The sequence below is a fragment of the Taudactylus pleione genome, unplaced genomic scaffold (assembly GCF_031769625.1).
Source record: "Taudactylus pleione unplaced genomic scaffold, aTauple2 ptg000381l, whole genome shotgun sequence".
NCBI lineage: Eukaryota > Metazoa > Chordata > Amphibia > Anura > Myobatrachidae > Taudactylus > Taudactylus pleione.
In genome coordinates, this window is record NW_028284782.1 from 1,391,199 (window position 1) to 1,413,038 (window position 21,840).

General features: G+C 43.6%; 1 protein-coding gene across 4 annotated transcripts in view; it reads right to left on the reverse strand.

The window, feature by feature from the left end:
- MED12 (mediator complex subunit 12) overlaps positions 1-21,840 on the reverse strand; it is a 131,981-nt gene that overhangs the window by 102,284 nt on the left and 7,857 nt on the right. For all 4 annotated transcript variants that reach the window (XM_088445529.1, XM_088445528.1, XM_088445527.1 and 1 more), the window contains exons 2-14: positions 16,065-16,169; positions 15,657-15,848; positions 15,322-15,481; positions 15,058-15,230; positions 12,556-12,666; positions 12,224-12,478; positions 11,257-11,403; positions 10,585-10,684; positions 10,372-10,508; positions 10,088-10,219; positions 9,652-9,781; positions 3,577-3,806; positions 3,304-3,384 (exon numbers count right to left, since the gene is read on the reverse strand). In XM_088445529.1, coding sequence (XP_088301655.1) covers positions 3,304-3,384; positions 3,577-3,806; positions 9,652-9,781; positions 10,088-10,219; positions 10,372-10,508; positions 10,585-10,684; positions 11,257-11,403; positions 12,224-12,478; positions 12,556-12,666; positions 15,058-15,230; positions 15,322-15,481; positions 15,657-15,848; positions 16,065-16,169 — 1,953 coding nt within the window. The remainder of the gene's footprint in view (positions 1-3,303; positions 3,385-3,576; positions 3,807-9,651; positions 9,782-10,087; positions 10,220-10,371; positions 10,509-10,584; positions 10,685-11,256; positions 11,404-12,223; positions 12,479-12,555; positions 12,667-15,057; positions 15,231-15,321; positions 15,482-15,656; positions 15,849-16,064; positions 16,170-21,840) is intronic.

Consider the following 21,840-nt stretch of genomic DNA (forward strand, 5'->3'; position numbering starts at 1 on the left):
AAGACATTAACAGCCTGCAGGATAATACACCCCCAGAGGAAGGCCTAAAGGGCCGAAACGCGTTGGGGAACCCACATTGAGACCAGTGAGAACTGCTGCACAACCGTATTTTGCCCTAACTCCGCATCACATGACCGTACTGCCACTAGAGCGCGCTCTACCCAGAAGCACAGAGGAGCCGAAGGACCAGCTCTGCAACACCCAGGAGACCAACTGTTGAAGACCGAAGGAGGAGAGGAAGGCACAGCAGCCACGCGGCTCACCCCCCCCCCCCCCACCGGCAACACCGCAAAACTGCTGCACCAACCACGGAGCTACACTCCAGGTCGATGCCCAGTGGACCACCACGACAGATGTGCCGCTTGCTGCGTCCCTGGAGAGGAACCCGATAAACTCCAGAAGGCCTTAAACAGAGACTCCAGGAATCCAGGTACCCCGCACTTGTGAAGCACCACAAAGTACAAGCACCCTTTCCAATATTCCACCATTTTTTCCCTCATCTAAGAAGAGACAGAGCAGGATTAACACAGGTTTGGACGCCACCTGTTGAACCTACTCACTAGTCGAACTTTTATGGAAGTATTTTATGGAAGTACTATATGCTGATCATCACCTGTATTAGCGCTGGAAAAGCATTTAACCTTACCCACTAATCTGTTATCTTGTATCTTGTTAAGCAACATAATCCACTCCACATGTGTATACTTTTTACCACATTAAATGATCATTACCTACCTATTATTTCCAACTTTGTATTGCATAAGAGCACATCATTAAATCATAAGGAACCACACTCACTGTGTTCACCTATACCATAGGATTATCAGTCAACTAGATCATATTGATAGGGACTAAAGTAGACACCAGTAATTGGACATCACAAATACACTAATAGGGGGAGCGCAACAGATACTCTCTATATTTTGTATTCACCCTAAGAGGGGTTGGCACCTTCATATCTAAGTGCTGCATACCCCACCACATATAATCCAGTGCGCAAGAATACCGAACTTTCCTATTGAGCAATTAGAATAAGAGTTCTTGAAGAGCTGGATAGACCCTTCTCCAGAGAGCATAGATAGAACTAAGCAAATAGAGCACATTTAAGAGTTTTCAAATCATAGACCTGAGAAAGGGAACGTATTTTAAACACCAAAAGGTAATCCAGGTCACACCGTGTGTACTCATGTATACATAAGGATTATTCCACCTACAAGTCCCATAACAGAAGCAACCTGTCTAACCGCTGCAGATGCAAGGTTCCACAAAAAAAAAAAAACTGCCTTGGCTAATGCCCTCCCTTCTGACGAAACTGGGAGTTAAGAACCTGGAGAAACGCGTTAAGGTGTTTGGGGCATTTGCAACAATATTGCCAACCGACAAAGCTCCGACAGTGGCAATAATTCTGTATACCACCACTCATTGCTGAACCCCTTCAGGCATCAATCTGTATATTTCTCTAATCAATACAGTAACATACTTTACCATAGAGAACGGGACTCTTTTACTAAGGACATCATATTATAAATCCCCCAATCTGTTTCATGTAAGGCGAGACATTGTCTGTATGGGAATTTACCATCTGTTTTGGACATTATGCTTGGAACGACAGTTTGTCCTTGGATCTACTTGGGATTTTCCTAAATTCACTTTATGATCAACTGTTATTAGTGTATAATAGTTCTGTTTGATGAAAAAGTTCTGGCATATTCTCTTATTCAGATATTGTGTTTTATATACATGAATTACTTATATATATTTTTGTATGCATATTATTAAAAATAAATAGATTTAAAATGATTTAATATCATTCATTATACTGTCTATATTAGTGCTCCATTGTTCTCCTTATATAGTTTTTGGTGGGTTGCAGTTCCCACTTTGAGAGCTGCTGCACAGACCGTACAAATTCTGTGGCACAGACCAGCACGCCTGTTTCTTTTTCTCTGACTTGGCTATGTCAGTAGGCTTGTGTTACAATTACCGGCTACCGGTGTGCAAGTCTGGGGGAATGGATGGGGCCAATCTGTGTAATTTGCATTCTCCATAAGAGACTAATGCAAAATCCCAACAACTGGGAATAACACGGGGACAAGGCAACAATACGAAGAAGGCCCAAATTTCTCCTATCCTCAACATGACATACAAGAAAGAGTAGTGCCCAGTGTACAACACCAGCAGAGTCTAGCACATTAAAGCCAGCGTCCCTTTTCGCAATAGAATATAGGTGGGAGCATTTTGGAGGTTCAAGCTGCCTGTGTACCGCAAATCAGTGAGTTAAAATCATGAGCATATGTCCTAATATTAGAGCTCAATATAAAATTCTTTAAAGTGACACTAGCACTTAAGGTTAAAAAATATATTTAATGAATATAGAATAAGACAAAATTTCCCACATTGCTTAAGGGAAAATGAATAAAAAACAAATAGCAGCAGAGTATACAGTGAATGTACAGTACATGTAGATAAAGCAGCAGATTATGCATTGAATGTTAGGAACGAAGTAGTCCATAAACTTAAGTCCCATATGTGATACAATGCATACCGTGTGACGTAGGTGAGTGTCTATTTAGGTGGGGAAACAGGGGATACGGATAGCACCCTGGTCCAGACACTCACAGGCTTAAAGGATGTGATCCTGCAGACTAGCGCTAACATTCATTCATTGCATAATCTGCTGCTTTATCTACATGTACTGTACATTCACTGTATACTCTGCTGCTATTTGTTTTTTATTCATTTTCCCTTAAGCAATGTGGGAAATTTTGTCTTATTCTATATTCATTAAATATATTTTTTAACCTTAAGCGCTAGTGTCACTTTAAAGAATTTTATATTGTGTTTTCTATTCCTGGGGAAAGGGATTACCCCATTTTAAAGTGTCTAAGCTGCTGAGGTTTTTTGCGCTAAGAGATCCACCTTTTCATCTAATATTAGAGCTGTTCATGTTCACGGATTCAAACTAATTGGTGGGTTCATTGATGGGCACTGACTGCCAAAACGGGTGTAAGGACACCTGTGTGTCAAACTACTATGAAAGATGTGTAAAGAATTTACAGCTTATGAAAAAGAAGGAAAAAATAGAAAGAAATAATTTGATATTGAATAAAAACAAAACGGAGTATAAGAGACACATACAGCGTGGTTTATTGATGTGGACAAGTTGTAGGCGTGCTGCCGGCACGGATCTGTATTTTCACACGTTGTCGTGTGAAGGGCACCTGGGCATATATATTTGTTTGGTTGCTGTGAGTGCTGGGGTAACTGGATCAATAAGACCTATACAATATAGTACAGATTTACCGGAAATTCACTCTTCTCCATGTCATCAAATAAAGCCCCTGAACTGTGGTCAAGATCCATTGTTTCTGAAAGTGCAGTGTCCTGTAGCATGAAGAAGTCACACAAGAAAGAAAAAAAAAAGAGAGAGAGGTCACGTTAATCTGTTATTTAAGCTACACGACAACATATAAGCTAATATTGTATTAAAATGTTCCCTGTAAAAGAAACCATAAAATTAGCCACCAATCTAATGCATTTGCTCATCTTAAGTATTCCGCTTTCAATTTTACTCACCTCTAACTTTGTGCTATGACTGGCCTCGCCCTCCTTGCGGTCAGTGTCATCCGATGGGTCCTCATACGGGGAACGGGGTCGGGGTGCGTGAGCATCTAGTCCTAAGTCACCTCTTGATATCAGAGTACACATATACATGTTGTGTGAGAACACATCATGCCGGATCAACTCGCAGAATAGCAGCACCAGATTATAGAACTCCACACGTTCTCCCTCATTTGCTGGGTCGGCTGTGAGGAAACAAATTAAATAGATGGGGAAAAAAAGAAAACTACATGCACTGTGAGAACCTTTAACGTTTCATTGGTTTAGCCATTCAAAATTGGATAAGTGAGAGTATTATAGAACAGAAACAGCAGTGAGACTAAGGGGCTGATTCACTAGCCATGCCAAAATCTTTGTTTACCGTGGCGTAACGCGCTTATTGCACAGCAATTTCAATTACTGTGGGTATGCACACTGCCTCAAGGCACAATTCAATTGGAAAAAGTTTATCTCTGCATTTGCGCTGTAAATTGTGTCTGGTAATACGCAAATTAAGTGTGGGTAAAAACGGGGAAATCAACATGTAACCCAAAAAAGTGCAAGTAAATATTGCAAAACAGTATAGAAGTCTATTAGTGGCCAAAAGAAAAGTATTTTTAGCTATCTGGGATACCTGGCGTTGCCCGGGTTGAAGACTGGACCCTGAAGTACACCTGCAGCCTTTATTTGTTTACATTATCCTCGCCTATAGCCCCAATTCCACTGATCCTGAAAAGGATCACACGGTTTGCTAGTATGCATGCAAACAGTGGCAGAACTACCATTGGGTGCTATGGTGCCCGAAGCTGCCTCTGCAGTCCGCAGCTCCTTCTGCACCCAGTCAAGCACACAAGGTGGGCCGGACCAGTTAGGGCCGCCGAGGGGACCCCGGACTTCAGCTGTGTTGAGAGTGCTGCCGGTCGAGAGGCAGGACTCGCTGACCAGCAGCCAATCAGCAGTGGCAGCTACTGATTGGCTGCCAGTCAACGAGCTCCGATTGGCTTGCGACTGTCGCCAGATTCAAATTGCGCCAACACTGTCTGTCCATGTCTGCTGCTGCGCCAGCTGTAATTAGCTGGCCGCCCGGCACCAAATCCACACCTGCTGGAGGGACACAGGGAGGTGAATTGATGGTGGGCATTACAGGGTGGCATAATGTATAAGGGGCACTACTACTGCGTGGCATAATGTGTATAAGGGGTACTTCTGAGTTGCATAACCTGAATGGGCTCTGTGTGGGGGCAAATGTACGTTTTTTTTTTAACCTCGGGGAGGCCCTTTTAAGATCTTGCCATGTGGCCCACAAGGTTCTAGTTATACCCTTGCATGCAAACACAGAGGGCTGACTAATATATATAGTCACTTTAAAAAGGACTAAAGGTGCATACACAGTAGACAGTATTTTACACGATTCACCCCATTTCAACGCTTCGGAATGACAAATCGTGTAAGATTTGTCCAAATCGTGAGGGTCCACTCACGATCACGATGCACGTACCGGCTGGTCGTACATCGCATCTTCAGATCTTGCCTACAGCTGGCAAGATCTGCCAATCTTGTACACAACACACTGGCACACGACAGTTGCAACTGATAATGGATGTTCCGGGTGGCAAAGCAAAGGAACACATGATCCGGTTCCCAAATCAGAATGTGAAGGAAAGTATCCCTGATGTCCAGGGACACTAAAAATTCCTAGGCCTCCAAAACCTGCGATCACTAAATGCAGGGATCCCATCTTGAAATGGTGAAAATTCAAATAACTATTTAAGGATTTGAGATTCAAAATAAGCCTGATTGAAACGTCCAGCTTTGGAACAACAAACAGATTTGAATAAACCTCTGAGTGCACTGTTGCCCTGGGACCGGAACTAAAATTTCAGAGGCAAGTAGCTTGTGTATTGCCTGCTGCTGCACCCTTCTTCTGTACTGAAACTGACAGGCACATAGTGAAAAACAGAACCAGGGGAGAAGAAAAACTCTTATATCCGCAGGATACAAGTTGGAAACTCAGATGTCTGAAAAAGTCTGGATCCAAACGTCCTACAACCGAAATAGGTGAGCACCCACAGTGAGGGCCCCCATGTGCGACGGAAGACCATCATGCTGCAAGTTTGTCTGCTGGCTTGGAGGCAGGACCAGGCTGATGACCTCTGGACCAACCACCTCTAGCTGCAGATGGGGCACTTCTGGTTTTGGATCGAAACCGGGTAGGGGACTGAAAGTAACAAAAAAGTGGTCCCGAGTAGGACCTCCGTGGAACCACTGAGGGTGACGGTAAGTCAATGATCTTGATCAGTTCTGTGCCGAAAATGTAAGGGCCTAAACGGCCCGCTTTGACTCCGCATCGACCTGCCAGGCCCGAAGCTGGAGAGTACAGGTGACGCAGAGATCTTGGAAACTACCTGACCTACATCCATGGAGGCATCTTTCAGGTATATAGATGTGTCCACATACATCTATCCACCGTGCTCTACAAGTCGTGTTACACAACATCTGAGCGCCATACGAGTCGGTAGCGCAAGTGTCTTTTCATGGGACTTCTCCCGTAAAATGCGTCTTATTCGCAAACAGATGTGAATGTGACGCAAAAGCAACTTATGCTGATTAAAATGTGGCGTGCCTATATTCTGTGTGCAACTGTGGTTATGTCTGCATTCGAAATCCTACGTTACAGTGTCACCAACGTAGCATTTCGCATGCAGATACAACAGCAGTCGCACACAGAGTATAGGCATGCCTAATCATCATAAACTGCCTGTGTATCCTTACTCGCATTGCTTTGCGAATAAGATACATTTTAAAGGAAAAAAGTTGCACGAAAAGATGTTTGGTGCAACTAGAAAGCAAGGCAGCTACATGTATGTGGACACATCTGTATAGCACACTCCCTAATGTGCCCAGCTAGAGGAATCAGGTCAGCTCACGGGACACTGGATCGAAGGCCTTCGACCAACTGTTCTGCCCACTTTTCTACAGCCTTATTCACCCAAGGGTCGACTAAAGCCAGCCTGGATGAAACTCTGCTGCTATGGAGATGGATTTAAGGGTTGTGTCCAAGTTCCTATTTGATCCATCTCACAAAGACGCAGCCCCTGGGACAGGAAGCATCATCTTCTTGGATAGCCCAGATACAGACGAGTCTACCTGAGGTGGAGTCTCCCACTCAGCTCTGTCAATGGAAGGAAAAGAAACAATGCAGACAGCTGCTCCTCCAACTGAGGTGAAGTGGGAAATGAACTAAGGAAGTATATGTAGTGGCAGTCCCACACTCCTACTCTCACACACAGTACAACTCACGGAGACATGCGATCAGTGATGCTGCAAGGACTGCTGCGTAGCTGCCATGCTGTGTACAGCACAAAATGGTGGGCATCACATAATATACGCGCGCCAAGCCGGAGGGTAGACCAGCCTTCTCCTGAGCTGACAGAGTAGCCGTGACACTAACGTACACCCGCAGTCGCACACAGAATATAGGCATGCCACATATTTTAATCAGCAGAAGCAGCTTGTGCATCCTTATTTACTTTGCGAATAAGACACATGTGAAGGTAAAAAGTTCCCCGAAATGACGCTCGGTGCTACAAAGTCACGATACAGCATGGAGTAACTAGAAGGGCTGTTTAACGCGCAAGGAAGTAAGATGTGTGTGGACACATCTGTACCTCAGATTTTATTTTACTATACTTTACATGCACATATTCCCCACCTATCTAAGCATCTATTTTCTTGTGCCCTTTCAGCCCATACCATACACCTCCACAACACCATTGAGGACTTCAGGGAGCCATCATTTTACTGGAGATATAGGGACTCCATACATAGTGCTCCAGCAATGTGTAAGTATTAAAATATTTAGGATTACTGGGTGGGAGGACTGGTCTTGTAGTGCATACACATAATACATCCCACTGCAGCTATGCTCATCTGTGTACATGCAACTAAATTACATCCTGTGAAACCTGTTAAGAACAGAGATGCACCACAGAGCAAAATACTGGCAATACCAAGACTCATAGGGATCAATCCAATGAGGAGTGAAGGTGGCGAATTGCCGTTGTAACGGCATGGAAAAGCTAGCAACGGTGCGGCAATTCACTCCCCTCGCAGCCCTATGTCATCCTGCACATTTTTGTTTGTAGCCCTATGCAGGTATACTCTACTATCACATTGGTAATAGGGTGATGCACTCCATCCGTAGTAATGCATCAACTCATCTAAAAGGTTCAATGAGACTTGGTCAACCATAACTATCTGAATGCAGGGAAGCAGTAACAGGAATGCATGAAACCCAAAGTAACATTTATACCATAATGAAAACAAAAATGTTAAAATTTCACATTAGTACTCATCTATCAGTTAGATCAACTGTACAAACACTGCCTGTCCCATACACATGTACCGTATATACTCGAGTATAAGCCGAGTTTTTCAGCACATTTTTTGTGCTGAAAAAGTACCCCCTCGGCTTATACTCGAGTGAAGTGTAGCGCTGACCGGACGGAGTTCGGTCAGCGATACACAGCACAAACACAGAGCCGCCGGAGCCGGCAGCTGTGTGTTTGCTGTAATCAGCAGCCGCTGAGAGTCTGTCAGACTCTCATCGGCTGCTGCTGCTCCCACTGCAGGAGCCATCTTCCGCAGTGGGTAATGGGAGAGACGTCATGAATAATGACGTCTCTCCCATGCAAAGCGGCCGGAGGAGCTGTTAGCGGCGGGACCAGGAGCGGGGGTTTCAGGTAAGTGATTTTTTTTTTTTTTATTCTTATTACGTCTCTCTCTACCGGGGGAGATTACTACAGGGGGCACTACCAGGGGGGGGATTACTACAGGGGGCACTAAAAGGGTGGATTACCACTGGGGTTACTACCAGGGGGGGATTACTACAGGGGGCACTAAAAGGGGGGATTACCACTAGGGGTACTACCAGGGGGGATTACTACTGGGGGCACTAAAAGGGGGGATTACCACTGGGGGCACTAAAAGGGGGGATTACCACTGGGGGCACTACCAGCTGCTGCCATTTCCCACCCTAGGCTTATACTCGAGTCAATAAGTTTTCCCAGTTTTTTGTGGTAAAAGTAGGCACCTCGGCTTATATTCGGGTTGACTTATACTCGAGTATATACGGTATTATCAGTTCTTTACATAGCACACACATATTCTGCAGCACTTTACAGAGTATATTGGCCACTCATATCAGTCCCTGCTCTAGAGGAGCTTACAATCTATAGTCCCTACCACACACACACACACGGGATGATTTTATTTGTCAATAGCCATTTAACTACCACAGGTTGAGTCTCCCATATCCAAAATGCTTGGGAGCAGGGGTATTTTGGATATCGGAATATCCCGTATTTTGGAATATTTGCATACCATTTTGAAATGTCTTAGGAGTAGGGCCCAGATCTTAACACAGAATGCATTTATGATTCATATACACCTTATACATACAGCCTGCAGGTAATTTTATACAATATTTTCAATAATTTTGTGGCTCAAACAAAGCTTGTGTACATACATGAAATTAATTTGTGTTTCATATACACCTTATTCACACAGCCTATAGGTCATTGTATACTTTATTTTTAATAATTTTGTGCCTTAAACAAGTTTGTGTACAGTGACCCATCAAAAAGCAAAAGGTGTCACTTTCTCAGGCATGCTAAAAATATTCTGCATTTTGGGAATATTCCATATTTCGGAATATTTGGATATGGGAGACTCAACCTGTAATATATTTTTGGAGTGTGGGAGGTAAACCCCGAGCTCCTGGAGGAAACCCATGCAAGCACGGAGAGAAAATACAAACTCCATACAGTTAGGGCCATTGTTGGGCACAACTGCTAAGAACACTAAACTTCAACTGCTTAGCTAAAGTCATGCCTGGGAAACGATGGCCTGCATTTTAGTATCTGACCTCCTAGGGTTGGGCATATACTCCCTATTCGCCCAGTCTAACTCATGAAAAATGTATATTTTAAACAAAAGTACACTACACGTTACATAACTTATTACCATGCCCCCTGCATAGCCAATACTCACTTAATACTGGAGCCTGTGTATCAAGAAACTGGAGGAGGACATCTTGGAAAACAGGGGGTGAACTAAGTGCAGACAAGGACCCTGAAGATACAGATCCCTTTTCATCAACTGCCTCAGAATCCCCACATCTCTGACAAAGAAAGGAGACACAAATTATCATTTCTGCCACAGAAGAGCGGTTCTGATGTCTAAACCAGAGGTTCACAAACTCGGTCCTCAAGGCAGCCTAACACTCCAGTTTTTAAGGATATCCATGCTTGACCACAGGTCATTTAATTAGTACCTCAATCAATTTGATTTAACCACCTGTGCTCAACTATGGATCTCTCTAAAACCTGAACTGTTAGGGTGCCTTGAGGACCGTGTTTTGGAACCTCTGGTCTAAAAAATGTAGACAGTAACAAGGACATTTGCCAATGCAAACAGTGACACATACCTCAGCTTCAATCTCCATTTGCCTCTTCTCTAGTAATTTAGCAACAACTAATGCGCGATGGTGTCCGTAGCGTTTACAACTGACAGCCCACTCACAAAGAAGTGCAACTACAGCATCATCATCTGGAGATATCTAGGAAGCAGAAAGGACACAAGAGATCAAATTTACACCAGCAAAGGATGCAGGCTGAGAATAGAACCGAAGAGAGAGAAAATAAATAACAGATTCCAACTGTGAAACTAGTCTGTTAACTGTGCCACAAGAGAACATATTTCCCTCATCACCTCATGACCATCCTTGCCAAGACCCAGTCCAAAGATGCGGTTGTACAGAGAATCTAAGTTGTTACTAAAGTCAGACTTCTCAAAACTGTGGCTATCCAGAACCTCCAAAGTGTGAAGAACTCGTCCAATAGGAAATCCTGTAAGGAGATAGAGATCATAAAGACATGAACAGTTGAAGAACAACTCCAGTACACTTAGGAAGAGTAGGGTTACCTGCTGTGGCTTCCTGGCACTTATCAAATGACCATCGGACCTCTACAGCTCGGCCCCGCTCCTTTATCTGCTGCTCCATTTCCCGCAGTTTCCTACGCACCTACAAAATTAATGGCTAGTCAAATTGGCAGAGACTTCTAGAGACAAACAGGATACTGCATTTGAAAGAAAATGGGTTGAAAGGTAATTGGAAAGCCTTAAATACTTCGATACTGTTCACGCCAGACCTGGGGCAGGGCAGGGCGCCGAGGTGTGGACAGGGTTCTCAAAAAAGGGGCGTGGCCAACTGGGGAGGGAGCGTGTCCTCATAACAATTCCCCAATTTGTCACTCTTGGGGGCATGCCCAGCACTTATGGAGATGCTGGGCTTGCCCCCAAGCTCTCTTCACACTGTGAATAGAGATCTTGCACATGCAAACAACATCTATTCACCTGGCAGCGAGCAGAAACTGCAACTTTTCCCACCCACAGGACACTACAGCCCGTGGGTGGGGACAGCACAGGGCAAACTGCTTTAGCGGGGCGTTGCCATAAGGGCAGGACACATTTTGCCACTTTAAAATCGGTAGCAGATGGCGGCGCCTCTTCAAAACTGCCTAGCAGGAAAACTACACAGACATTAAATATCTGCAAAGAAAATAGCTTTGTGAACACCCCGCTGGCCACACAAACCTGCTGAGTGAATGTAGAATTGCCCCCTGGCATAGGGAGACTAGATGGAGCAATAGGAAGATGATCAAGGGGTGACCCAGTCTTAATTCGGTTATCAGTCAAAGAGTAATGCCAGACAAGAGCACTGGGACAGCAAAGGACAATGCTCTGCAAAACAACAGAAGATTCCTATTTTTAGTAAAGAGTAGTGTTCAGAGAAGGTGGTTTATTATTATGTACTACAGAAGTTGAATAGAAAGAACAAATGTATTTTATATTAATAAAAAAAAAGAACAAAGCAATAACATAGCACAGTACTAATAAGTTGCTCACATACACAGTTTTAGTTAAGTATACTGCAATCAATGCTTAGTACTAGATGAAAGCATATTCATGACTTGCATGAAAGACTGATTTTACACATTCATACAATTTAGGAATGTGACTTTTTTATCACTAGGTGCATGTATTCATTTAACGTGTGCATTATGTTACACAGAAATTTACACAACAAACTCCAAAAATATTCCCTTAATGACAATATTTAAATATTTTGTTAGTTTATAGACACCAACTCCAAAGGCGTCAACAAAATTAAACAGTATTGAGCCCTGTTTCTGAGAGCGATACTGGTTGTGTGATTAATAATTGAATTTCTATGGCACTTTAGCCATGTAAAAACCATGCGAGGCAACTCGCACTTAACTGACCTGGCCGCATTCTGTGAGTCATGTATTTGTTATATAAAAGATCATTTAACCACTGTCTGCCTCCCAAAGTCTTATAAATTCAATACGTCAGCTATAGAAAGGGAGGGGAGATGTGAAAACCCTACTGATGTCAGTTCATATTCAATTGATAAAGACAGCCTGGGTTCTGCTGTAGAAACATTGAAATTACTCTGTAATGTGTGTTATTTTTACAATGCTATTTTATAAACTGGTAATATAAAAAAAAAAAAAAACACTCCAGCCATACAAAACAGTACCTGCAGCATACAGCTTAACCCAAACACAAGAGGACGATGTTGAGGACATTGTAGAAGGTCACTGAAGGGGGAAGATTGGGCAGATCCTGAGGGTGGAGGAGGTGCAGGTGCCGGAGGCAGAGCTGTACCCGTCTGGGCTGTAAGGAGGTGTCCTGGATGACTCCCACTACTTTCCAACAGCTGTGCTAAACGCCTTGTGCAGAAATATGCCAGACGACGTGACAGGTAAGCAGACTGAACTAAAGACCCTGAATACTGTGGAATAAATACAACCAGATTAGTGAAACACATTATAGGTATGTAACGAGCATTCATTGTATTATTATGCTCACACGCAGTAAGAGAGGAAGCAGTAGTTTCAATAGTTCATCTTCCCCTGGTCGGATCTTTTCAAAACATTCCAGAACCCAAGTAAGGAACTCATGACGGTCTAGCATCCCATCCTTTAAAAAACAAAACATACAGAGGAAGCAAGAACAAAAATTCTGGTGCATGTGAAGGACTAAGCAGATATAACCAAGAGATTGTCCTCAACCCCACGCATTACTATGATCCACACATCAGATTAAAAAAATAGTCTCTCTCTCAGATTTGCAATATCGCTGATAACAATATACATACATGGCATTAATACTGCCACACAGCTTGTACCATACAGGTACAACGGAGCACGGGCAGATTTTCTTTTCTATTTTATATATCTATAAATATTAAAACATGTAAGTAACCAATAGCGGCACTTGACTGGTTTCTGACCCCTAGGGATAAATTTACTAAGATTCGATTTGGTCCCGATTTGTCCCGTTTTTCAACTAGGATAGGATCGATCAAAAACGGACATATTTTCACTTAAAAAAAAAAAAATCTGGAATTTACCAAGCTCCCGGTTTTGACAGGATCGTTTTGATTGATGGTGTATTTGGTAGATCCGGTCCGTTTTGAAGTCCCGATTTAACCGCCCGAATTTCTCTCCCGAACTAGCAGGCTGCACGTATCAGTGAAATATGTGCAGAATGTTTGTTGTTTGTTTTTTAGGGTTCATTTTTTTGTTCAAAAAATTACGTGAGGTCCCAGACTAACCAGCCCCGGACTTGCCAGCCTGTCCTGGAACCTAAAATTACGGGGAACAAAATGAGTAGGGTTCCACCATATATATGACTAGCGGGACGCCGCCGTCATCATTAGTTCAAGACTAATACCCTTAGTAGCACTATTCAGTGACTTTAATTTATTATTTATTTTTCTATTCATTCATTCTTCTATTTTTCAATTTTCAATTCATTTAATATTTTCGTTATGATCTATAACCAGGTCAATATTTCTATTTAATAAATTAAGGTGTATTCCATCTATCATACATGTGGTCATAATTTGAGTACAGTGACATGCGAATTGGTTTCATACAAATACAATTCATAGTTTTCTCATATGTACAGCAATCAATATTGTCACTTAGGTATCTATGTATACAGCTTTCTGCTGAGCGCAGTGTATATAAAAAATTAGGTACCAGCACCAAGCTGCAGGGCCAGTCCTGGTTTTAAAAATTGTGTAGGGGTCCCCCTATAATTAAAACCAGCACGGTACCCTTTCTAGCGGGGGGCTGATGCCACAGCCAGGGGAGCCCTTTCACCAGGCCACCCAGCCGCAGCATCAGTCCTGACCGCATCCAAGGTCTTTTTAAAACAAAAAAACGAAAATCGCGATCCACGCAACAGATACCAACCAGGGTGGTTGATATCTCCTGAATAAAACGCTCAAACGCGGCTGTCATTGGCTGAGAGAGGTGAGCCTCCGCCTCTCTCAGCCAATGAACGGCTCCTCCATTGAAGTCAATGGTGGGAACCGCAGAATGAACTTTAATAACCTGCTACTCTCCATTGACTTCAATGGAGGAGCCGTTCATTGGCTGAGAGAGGCGGGGCTCACCTCTCTCAGCAATGAATGCTCAGATACGGCTCTATAAAGGCAGAAGCCGCGTTTCATTCTGGAGATATCAACCATCCTGGTTGGCATCTGTTGCATGGATCGTGATTTTCGTTGTATTGTTTTAAGAAGTCCTTGGATGCCTACTATGGACAAGGGAAGCACTCCTGGTAATGTGTGGAGTAGGGGGGAGGGGGGAGAGAGAAGAGAGAGAGAGGTTCTCCAAGTACCAGCATGCGGGGGAGGCTTGCTGGGGACCTGTAGTAAAATGGGCGACTTTAGCAAAACGAATAATGGTAAATTCCCAATTTGTTTTATAAAAGTGAAAAGTACTTCCGAATTCAGCAGATAGTGATATCATTTCTATTGATCAAAACGGCCGACTTTGCGGCATTAAACCACGAGATTTTAACCTGAAAAAAAATGAAGAAATCACCCAACTTTACTGATAGTAAATTCCCGATTTACAAAAAATTTATATTAATCACCCGAGATTGCAAATCGGGACCAACACGAATGTTAATAAGGATTATTTTACTAGTCTTGGAACAAAATCAGACTTTTGCCAATTATTTATGACTAAGAATTGTGGGGTTTTAAAGTTTCCCTTTTGAACTCTTAAAATAAAAATGTGCTATTATACATTACTTCCAGTGAGCAATTCTGACAGAGGTTTAAAGTTTGTCTCTTTATACGCAAGAAGACATTTTATTGAAAAATGTCTTTGATGAGAGGTGAGCCAACTCTATTAAAATGGGAATAAGTCACGATTCCCCAATCAACACTGTAAGGATACACTGGTTTGCTTAACTTCCTACTATATAAACTCCAAAATGAAACTTTTTTGCATAATACTTTCTGCCAAATGTCTGGTTTCAAGACTCAGAGCTTTCACACAGAATACTTACCTGGAACATAAACATGGCTAATTTCTCATTATATTCCCACTGTTTCAGTGCAAGCTCCACGTCTGGGGGCACAGGTCCAGGAGCAGGGCCACAACCTCCTGTCACCTGCCGGTAATAATCTGCAATCTTCTGCAGCTGTTCCCATAAGTAGCGAGTTATGATCTGTGTCCACTCTACATAGGTCAGAGAAAAGAATAAAGTCATTTAAAAGCATACTCACGCTGTCAGGTCATAGCACCAAGAGTAGAGGAGACACAATGTTACCTATGAAGGGATCCATTACATGTCTTTTCTTCACTTTGGTTTCCGTAATAGCCGCATAATAAGCACAAGTCATCTTAATGAGCCAGGCCGCCCGCATAACAGGCACAGAATAACGAGCCAGGAAACCAAATACCTCCTCCTTCTTGCCGAAAATAGGAACCTATCCACCAGAAAAATTAAGCAGATTGGGACTGATCGTAGATTTTTGATGATAGAGATTATGTACTTTTGCATCACAACTAAAACCAAATTTTCATTACAGGGAATATTAGGATTACCACTGTAAAATATATTTACTGTAGAAGTCTACTTTATAACAAAGCTGTAGCACTCACCTTCTTAGCAAGATGTGTTAGAGGTTTGGTTCCTGCAAGATCTGTGAACCAGTTATTGATGGAGCTCTGGGAGCGAGCCGTTACCAACCAAAAGTTGTCCTTCTGGTTAACTTGTGGCTTCCTTCGACCAGTGTCTGGCAGAGTATTACACCGCAACTTTTCTGCCATGATATTACTGAAGTTAGAGCTGATCTGTGAAAAGGAGATGGAGAAGGTGAGAACCTTAAAATGGGTTTTATGAAAATGGAGGGTGGGAACTAAGAAGGATGGCCAACTTGAAAATGCAGGATTCAGAAAGCTTTTTGGAACAGTGATATCAACTGAATTATAACACAGACTATATATCACAAAAAAGTAAAAATAAAAAATACTCAGGTATAAAGAACGGCACCAGAATAAAATAAATACCTTGGCTGGGTTAAAATTGACATTCTTAGCGCTGCCATGTTCATCTCCTGATACGGCTGGCTGGTTATTGAACCCTTGTTTTACGTTAAGAGCAGTTAGCTCGTCCTGTGTACACAAAAATTAAGCATGAACACCTCAAACAGAAGTAGCAACGAAATACACGCTGCACATTATACTAACTATATATATCTATATCAGCCTGGAGAACTTAGCTCACTTAAGCTGTAGCGAGATTAAGGGGCATATTTATCAATAAGAAAAAATGTTTTAACACTGCTTTTCAAAAAGAAAGTCATTTATTTCCTCAATCGACCATTAAAATTATCACCAGGGCAGCTGAGGTATACTCAGCTCCCCGGCTAAACTGGCTGGCAGTGGTAAGCAAGGCTGTGGAGTCAGTACAACCAAACCTTCGACTAAGACTCCTATTTCACTACTGTACGACTACTTCATAAATGGCAAATGTATAATGTATATTAATTAGTAATAACAAATTGACTGAAGTAAAATGGTAGTACAAGGCACATTTATCACCACCAGGTAAATCAGACTACTTAGATTAAATATTAAAAAGAAAACTGTGAAAGTAAATATGCAACTATGCATATAATAAATAAAAATGTTTGCCAGAAACGTAGGATATACCTTACAATTAAAGTATACAATGAAGACTAAAGGTGCATTCACACGGAACGATTTTTGAACGATTTGTTAACAAATCGTTCAAAAAATCATTCAGTATTTGCCCCAAAACGATGAATAAAAACTACAAATGCGCGCTCCCGTTTGCAGTTTTTCGTTCATCGCCCGAACTGGCCGTACAACCTGACAATTTTGTCAGGTTGTAGATGTTCAGGGATGAGGAGGGGGCCCGACACTGAACAAAATCGATCTTTATTTCATTCAGTGTTTGTGCTCAGTGTCGTTATCGACACTGAGCATAAACTGCCAGGGACACACGGGACGATGTTCGTTCAGGAAGCATATCGTCCCTTGTGTATGCACCATTACAGAACATGCTACTACGCCAACTGCCATCTGCTTCAAAACTTTTCATAATTAAATTACAAAATGCTTTGCAATAGAACAACCACTGCTGTGCTGGTTATTCTTTCTTGGTTTGGTTTCATTTTCAGTATCGACAACACTTATTTGGCTTTCTCCTGCAAAAAATTGACCAGGCTTGTGCCTCCATCAATCCTGGTCCCCTCTGTGTGACCCAGATTTGCAAATTCTATCTCCCCAAGAAGTTGAAAGTAACCAGAGGGCAGCAGTGACAGAAGCCTCCAAATGAGAGCCCCAGCACCAACAGTAGCCTTTAATAAATGGATGTGGATTGAAAGGTCTACAGTAAAAAGGTAGACAATGTCTAGATAACCAGATGTTAGACAGAAAATAGGTCGACAGGGAGAAAAGGTAGACATGTAAGAAGGTCAACATGTAAGAAGGCCGACAAATGGTCGACATGTACACATGGTCGCCATGGTCAAAGGGTTGACAATGTCAAAGGGTCGACACAAAAATAGTCGACGCATTGTTGTTTTTTTTCTAACCCATATCTTCATCCTAACTCTAACCCTCCCCTTGGTGCCTAACCGTTGGAGTAGGTGCCTGACCCATCCATTCTACTGCCTAACCCTAACCCTCCGATAAGTGCCTAACCCTAAGCCTCCGGTAAGTGCCTAACCGTAACCATAGAAAACAAATCATGTGTCGACCAGTTTGTGCCGACAATTTTCATGCCAACCTTCTTACACGTCAATTGATTCAGCAGTGCACGCTAATGCAGTGCTGATCGCAGATTCTCGAGGACTTGCTCTGCCCATGTGCAGAACGGACCAGGCAGCAGACTATCAGTGACTAACAGTCTCGGTAGGGAGGGGGCGGCCACGGCCTCCAGTTCTCAAAAAGGGTGCATTTTAGGATGCCCCGAGATCTGCACCAGTAGCATATGTGCCAGGCATACATCTGATACTCTTAACCCCAGCAAGTCATACGCATAAGAAAAAAAAAGTTGACAGTCAATTTGGAAAAATATTTGTTAAGTGTTAATATATAAATATATATCTCCTCTATAAAACAGCATTTCTAATCTATATTCTCTTGCACGTTCATGCTAAAAATTGCCCACAAGAGCATATAGTATAGGCATGATAAAAGTAATGCAATATTCATGTTGTGTGTGCATTTCTGATTACTTCATCTTGCAACCTTTGATCAAACACCTAAATGTCTTCCTGTGTAACATCATCACTTATATTTGGAAAGCAGTAATACATATGTAAAAGCAGACGCTACAACAGTAGCCAAGAAATTTAGGGCTTTTAGTCCTAGGAAAATGAAGGTAAAAACCACCTGTGTATGAGAATCACAATCTTTTGTATTTTACAGAAAGATATGCTCCACTGTTAAAAATGCACTTGAGAAGTGGCCTTTTACTTTCATATAGGGGAATATTTATCACAATCCGCATTTTTATTGCAGATGTGAAATATTTTGCACCCAATTAATATTTTCACACGAATATACTAAGCTTCTCTTGCCAGGAGACAGACTCCGATAAGAGCACAATGGCGTTGAGCAGGAAGCAAAGTGATAGCGTAACTATCCTGTTTGGGCCCACGGCAGACAATGTGTCACAGGGGAGCTGGAGGCTCCTTCTCCAATAAAATGTGCAAATTAAAAGCCCATAGGCTACTATAGGGTAACGCCATCTGGATATGGTGTTAAATATCGGTGACAAGCTCCTGATTGTTTCACATTCATTAGCTTCGTAAATCCGTCAGCATAGGAGCCACAATAGAAACCTATGGGGTCTGCATTTGCAGATGAAAATGGAGGGATTGCGGCAGATAGAGAATTCTGCTGTGATCCCTCCCATAGTATCTGAGGTATACAAAATATTTGCAGGGAATATCCCGCTAATATTTACTATCCCATAGTGATAACAGTTCAGCGGTTTCAAATTCTTAATACATAACAGATTTAAGTCTTCTATGACAGCTTCATACTAGATTTTTTAACATGGCTATTGGGATTTGCATCCATTTAGCAACTGCAGCAGCAGCAGCAAGGTCAGACACTGAAGTTTGGCAATAAGGGCTGGCATGCAATCAACACTTCAATTCATCCCAAAGGTGTCCCATGGTTGAAATGAGGGCTCGACAAACTCAGCAAACCATTTTTTGATGAACCTCACTTTGTGTACGGGGGCATTGTCATGTTGTAAAAGGGAAAGGTGTTCTCCAAACTGTTGCAGCACAGTTGGAATCAGCGGCGGATTTTTCCTAGTCACTGCGAGGCTGCTGCACCCCCCAGTAAAATCAGCCACTTAAGTGAGACAGTGCAGCCCTGGAAGTTATGCGCATGGGCGGCGCCACCGCCGCTTATACGCGGCCTACCGAGAGGTCTGGTGATTGGAAGGCCGGGACTATGATTTCCTCATTAATATGGAAGACAGTAACCACTTTGGGAAGGAAACCAGGGCAAGTTCGAAAAACAGTCCTGTCCTGATGGAAGATGAGAACTGGGGAGTGACATGAGCGCCCCTAAATCCAATACCCTTCGGGCGGACGCCACAGCCAGAAGAAAATTAGTCTTCACTGTGAGCCACTTGAGATCCACAGATTCCAAAGGTTAAAATTGAGTTCCCTGTAAGGTCTAAAGAACCACTAACAAATCCCACGCAGCCACAGGAGGGACAAAGGGAAGTTGTATGCGGAGGACACCTTGCAGGAAGGTGTGGACATTTGGCAGTGAAGCAATTCTACGCTGGAACCAAATGGACAGAGCAGAGGCGTGTACCTTCAGCGAAGTAAGTTGGAGTTCAAGATCCAATCCAGCTTGGAGGAAGGCCAGGACTCTAGAGACCCGAAACACATGGGTGTCATTACTCTGTTGTGATGCCAGAAACTGGTATGCCACACTCTGTGGTAAATCCTGGAAGAGGCCGGCTTACGCACTGTGAGCATAGTCTGAACCACAGAGCGAGAAAACCCTATACACACCAGGAGAGATGTCTCAAGAGCCACTAGCGTTCCCGCTAGGCTGTTTTAGCGGGGCGCGGCGCCCTGCCCTCCTCCTGGAGGGCAAAAAGCACCCTGCCCTCACAGCCTGCGGGTGCAGTTCTCACCCGCGGGACGCAGTGTCCCGCGGGTGGAGAAACATGCGGTGTCCCGGTCACCGCCGGAGAATAGACGCCGGGCGCATGCGCCCGGCATCTATTCTCCCTTTCTGCAGCGCTTGGGGGCTGCCCGGCGTGTCTGTAAGCGCCTGGCAGGCCCTCAAATATGACAAAAAGGGGACGCGACTTATAGACACGCCCCCTTTTCATGACCACGCCCCCTCTTCGGGCGCGCGCACAAGGTTGCCCTCTCTGGCTCCGGCGCCCTGCCTGCCGCCGGAGCTAGAGTGAACACTAAGCCACGCCATCAAAGACAGATGACCCAGGTCCGGGTGAAGAAACAACAGGTCTGGCTGTTGAGGTAGCACGAATGGCGCGTCTATGGAGAGGCTCCGAAGATCTGAGTACCAATGCAGTCTGGGCTATGCTGGGGTCGCAAGCAGGACAGTGCCTCCGTCTTGTTTGAACTTCCGAAGAAATTCGAGGAAGGGAGACTGGAGGGAATAGGTACGCCAGATGGAAGGTCCACTACACTGATTAGGTGTCTACGAATGCTGCCTCTGTGTCCCTAATTCTAGACCACTACACTGGCAGTTTGTGATTGTGTCTGGAGGCCATGAGGTCCACCTCTGGTAGGCCCCATTTGTCCACTAGGAGTTGAAAAACTTCTGGGTAGAGAGACCATTCCCCGGTATGCACGTCTTGACGGCCGAGGAAGTCCGCTTCCCAGTTTAGAAACCCCGGAATGAACACTGCGGAGTTGGCCGGGAGGTGACCTTCAGACCATGTGAGGATGTGTGACACTTCTGTCATTGCTGACCGACTTCGAGTGCCTCCTTGGTGATTGATGTGGGCCACTACTGTGGTGTTGTCGGACTGCACTTGTACAGGCTTACCCTGAAGAATGTCCTGAGCCAGAGTGAGGGCTTTGTAGATAGCCTGGAGATTCTTCAAGGGCGTCTGCCCAGCTTTCAATTGCTTTAGCTACCCATGCAATAGCCATGGTCTGGCGAGCAATGTACACAGATTTAAGGCCAGTTTCAATCTTTCTATCAGTAGGGTCCTTTAGTTAGGAAACTGTAGGGATAGGTAATGTAGCACTTTTAATCAAACGCGTAACATAGGAATCCACCACTGGGGGAGTCTTCCATCTTGCACAATGAGCTGCAGGAAAAGGATAACAAGAGGTCAGGTGTTTTTGGGGCTGAAACATTCTTACTAGGCATCTGTCAAGCCTCTGCCACGTGCTGAACTAGTTGATCAGAGATGGGAAACTCTACTGAAGCCACTTTTTATCATTTAAATAGTGGGTGCTTTGATTTGTAGGCAGGCTTATCACCTTCCATTTGTAAGATAGATCTAACCGCTCACACAAAAGCAGGTATTTTAGACAATCTCTGCTTCTTCCCCCGAAGGGGACTCCGTATTAGAGAGATCTGCATCTTCTGCCTCCTCAGATGACACCTCAGAATCTGAGGAGCTGTGTAGTATGTGAAGATAACACAGGACGCTTAGTAGTCTTACTGGATAGGGGCTGCTCACCTTGCAACACATTACCCTACGTTTCCCTGAGAGAGCTGTGGCTGAGCCTGTAGAAGATGGCTGCCAGAGACCTCTGAGGGGGCGTGGTCGGAGGAAGAGAGCAGCTCAGAG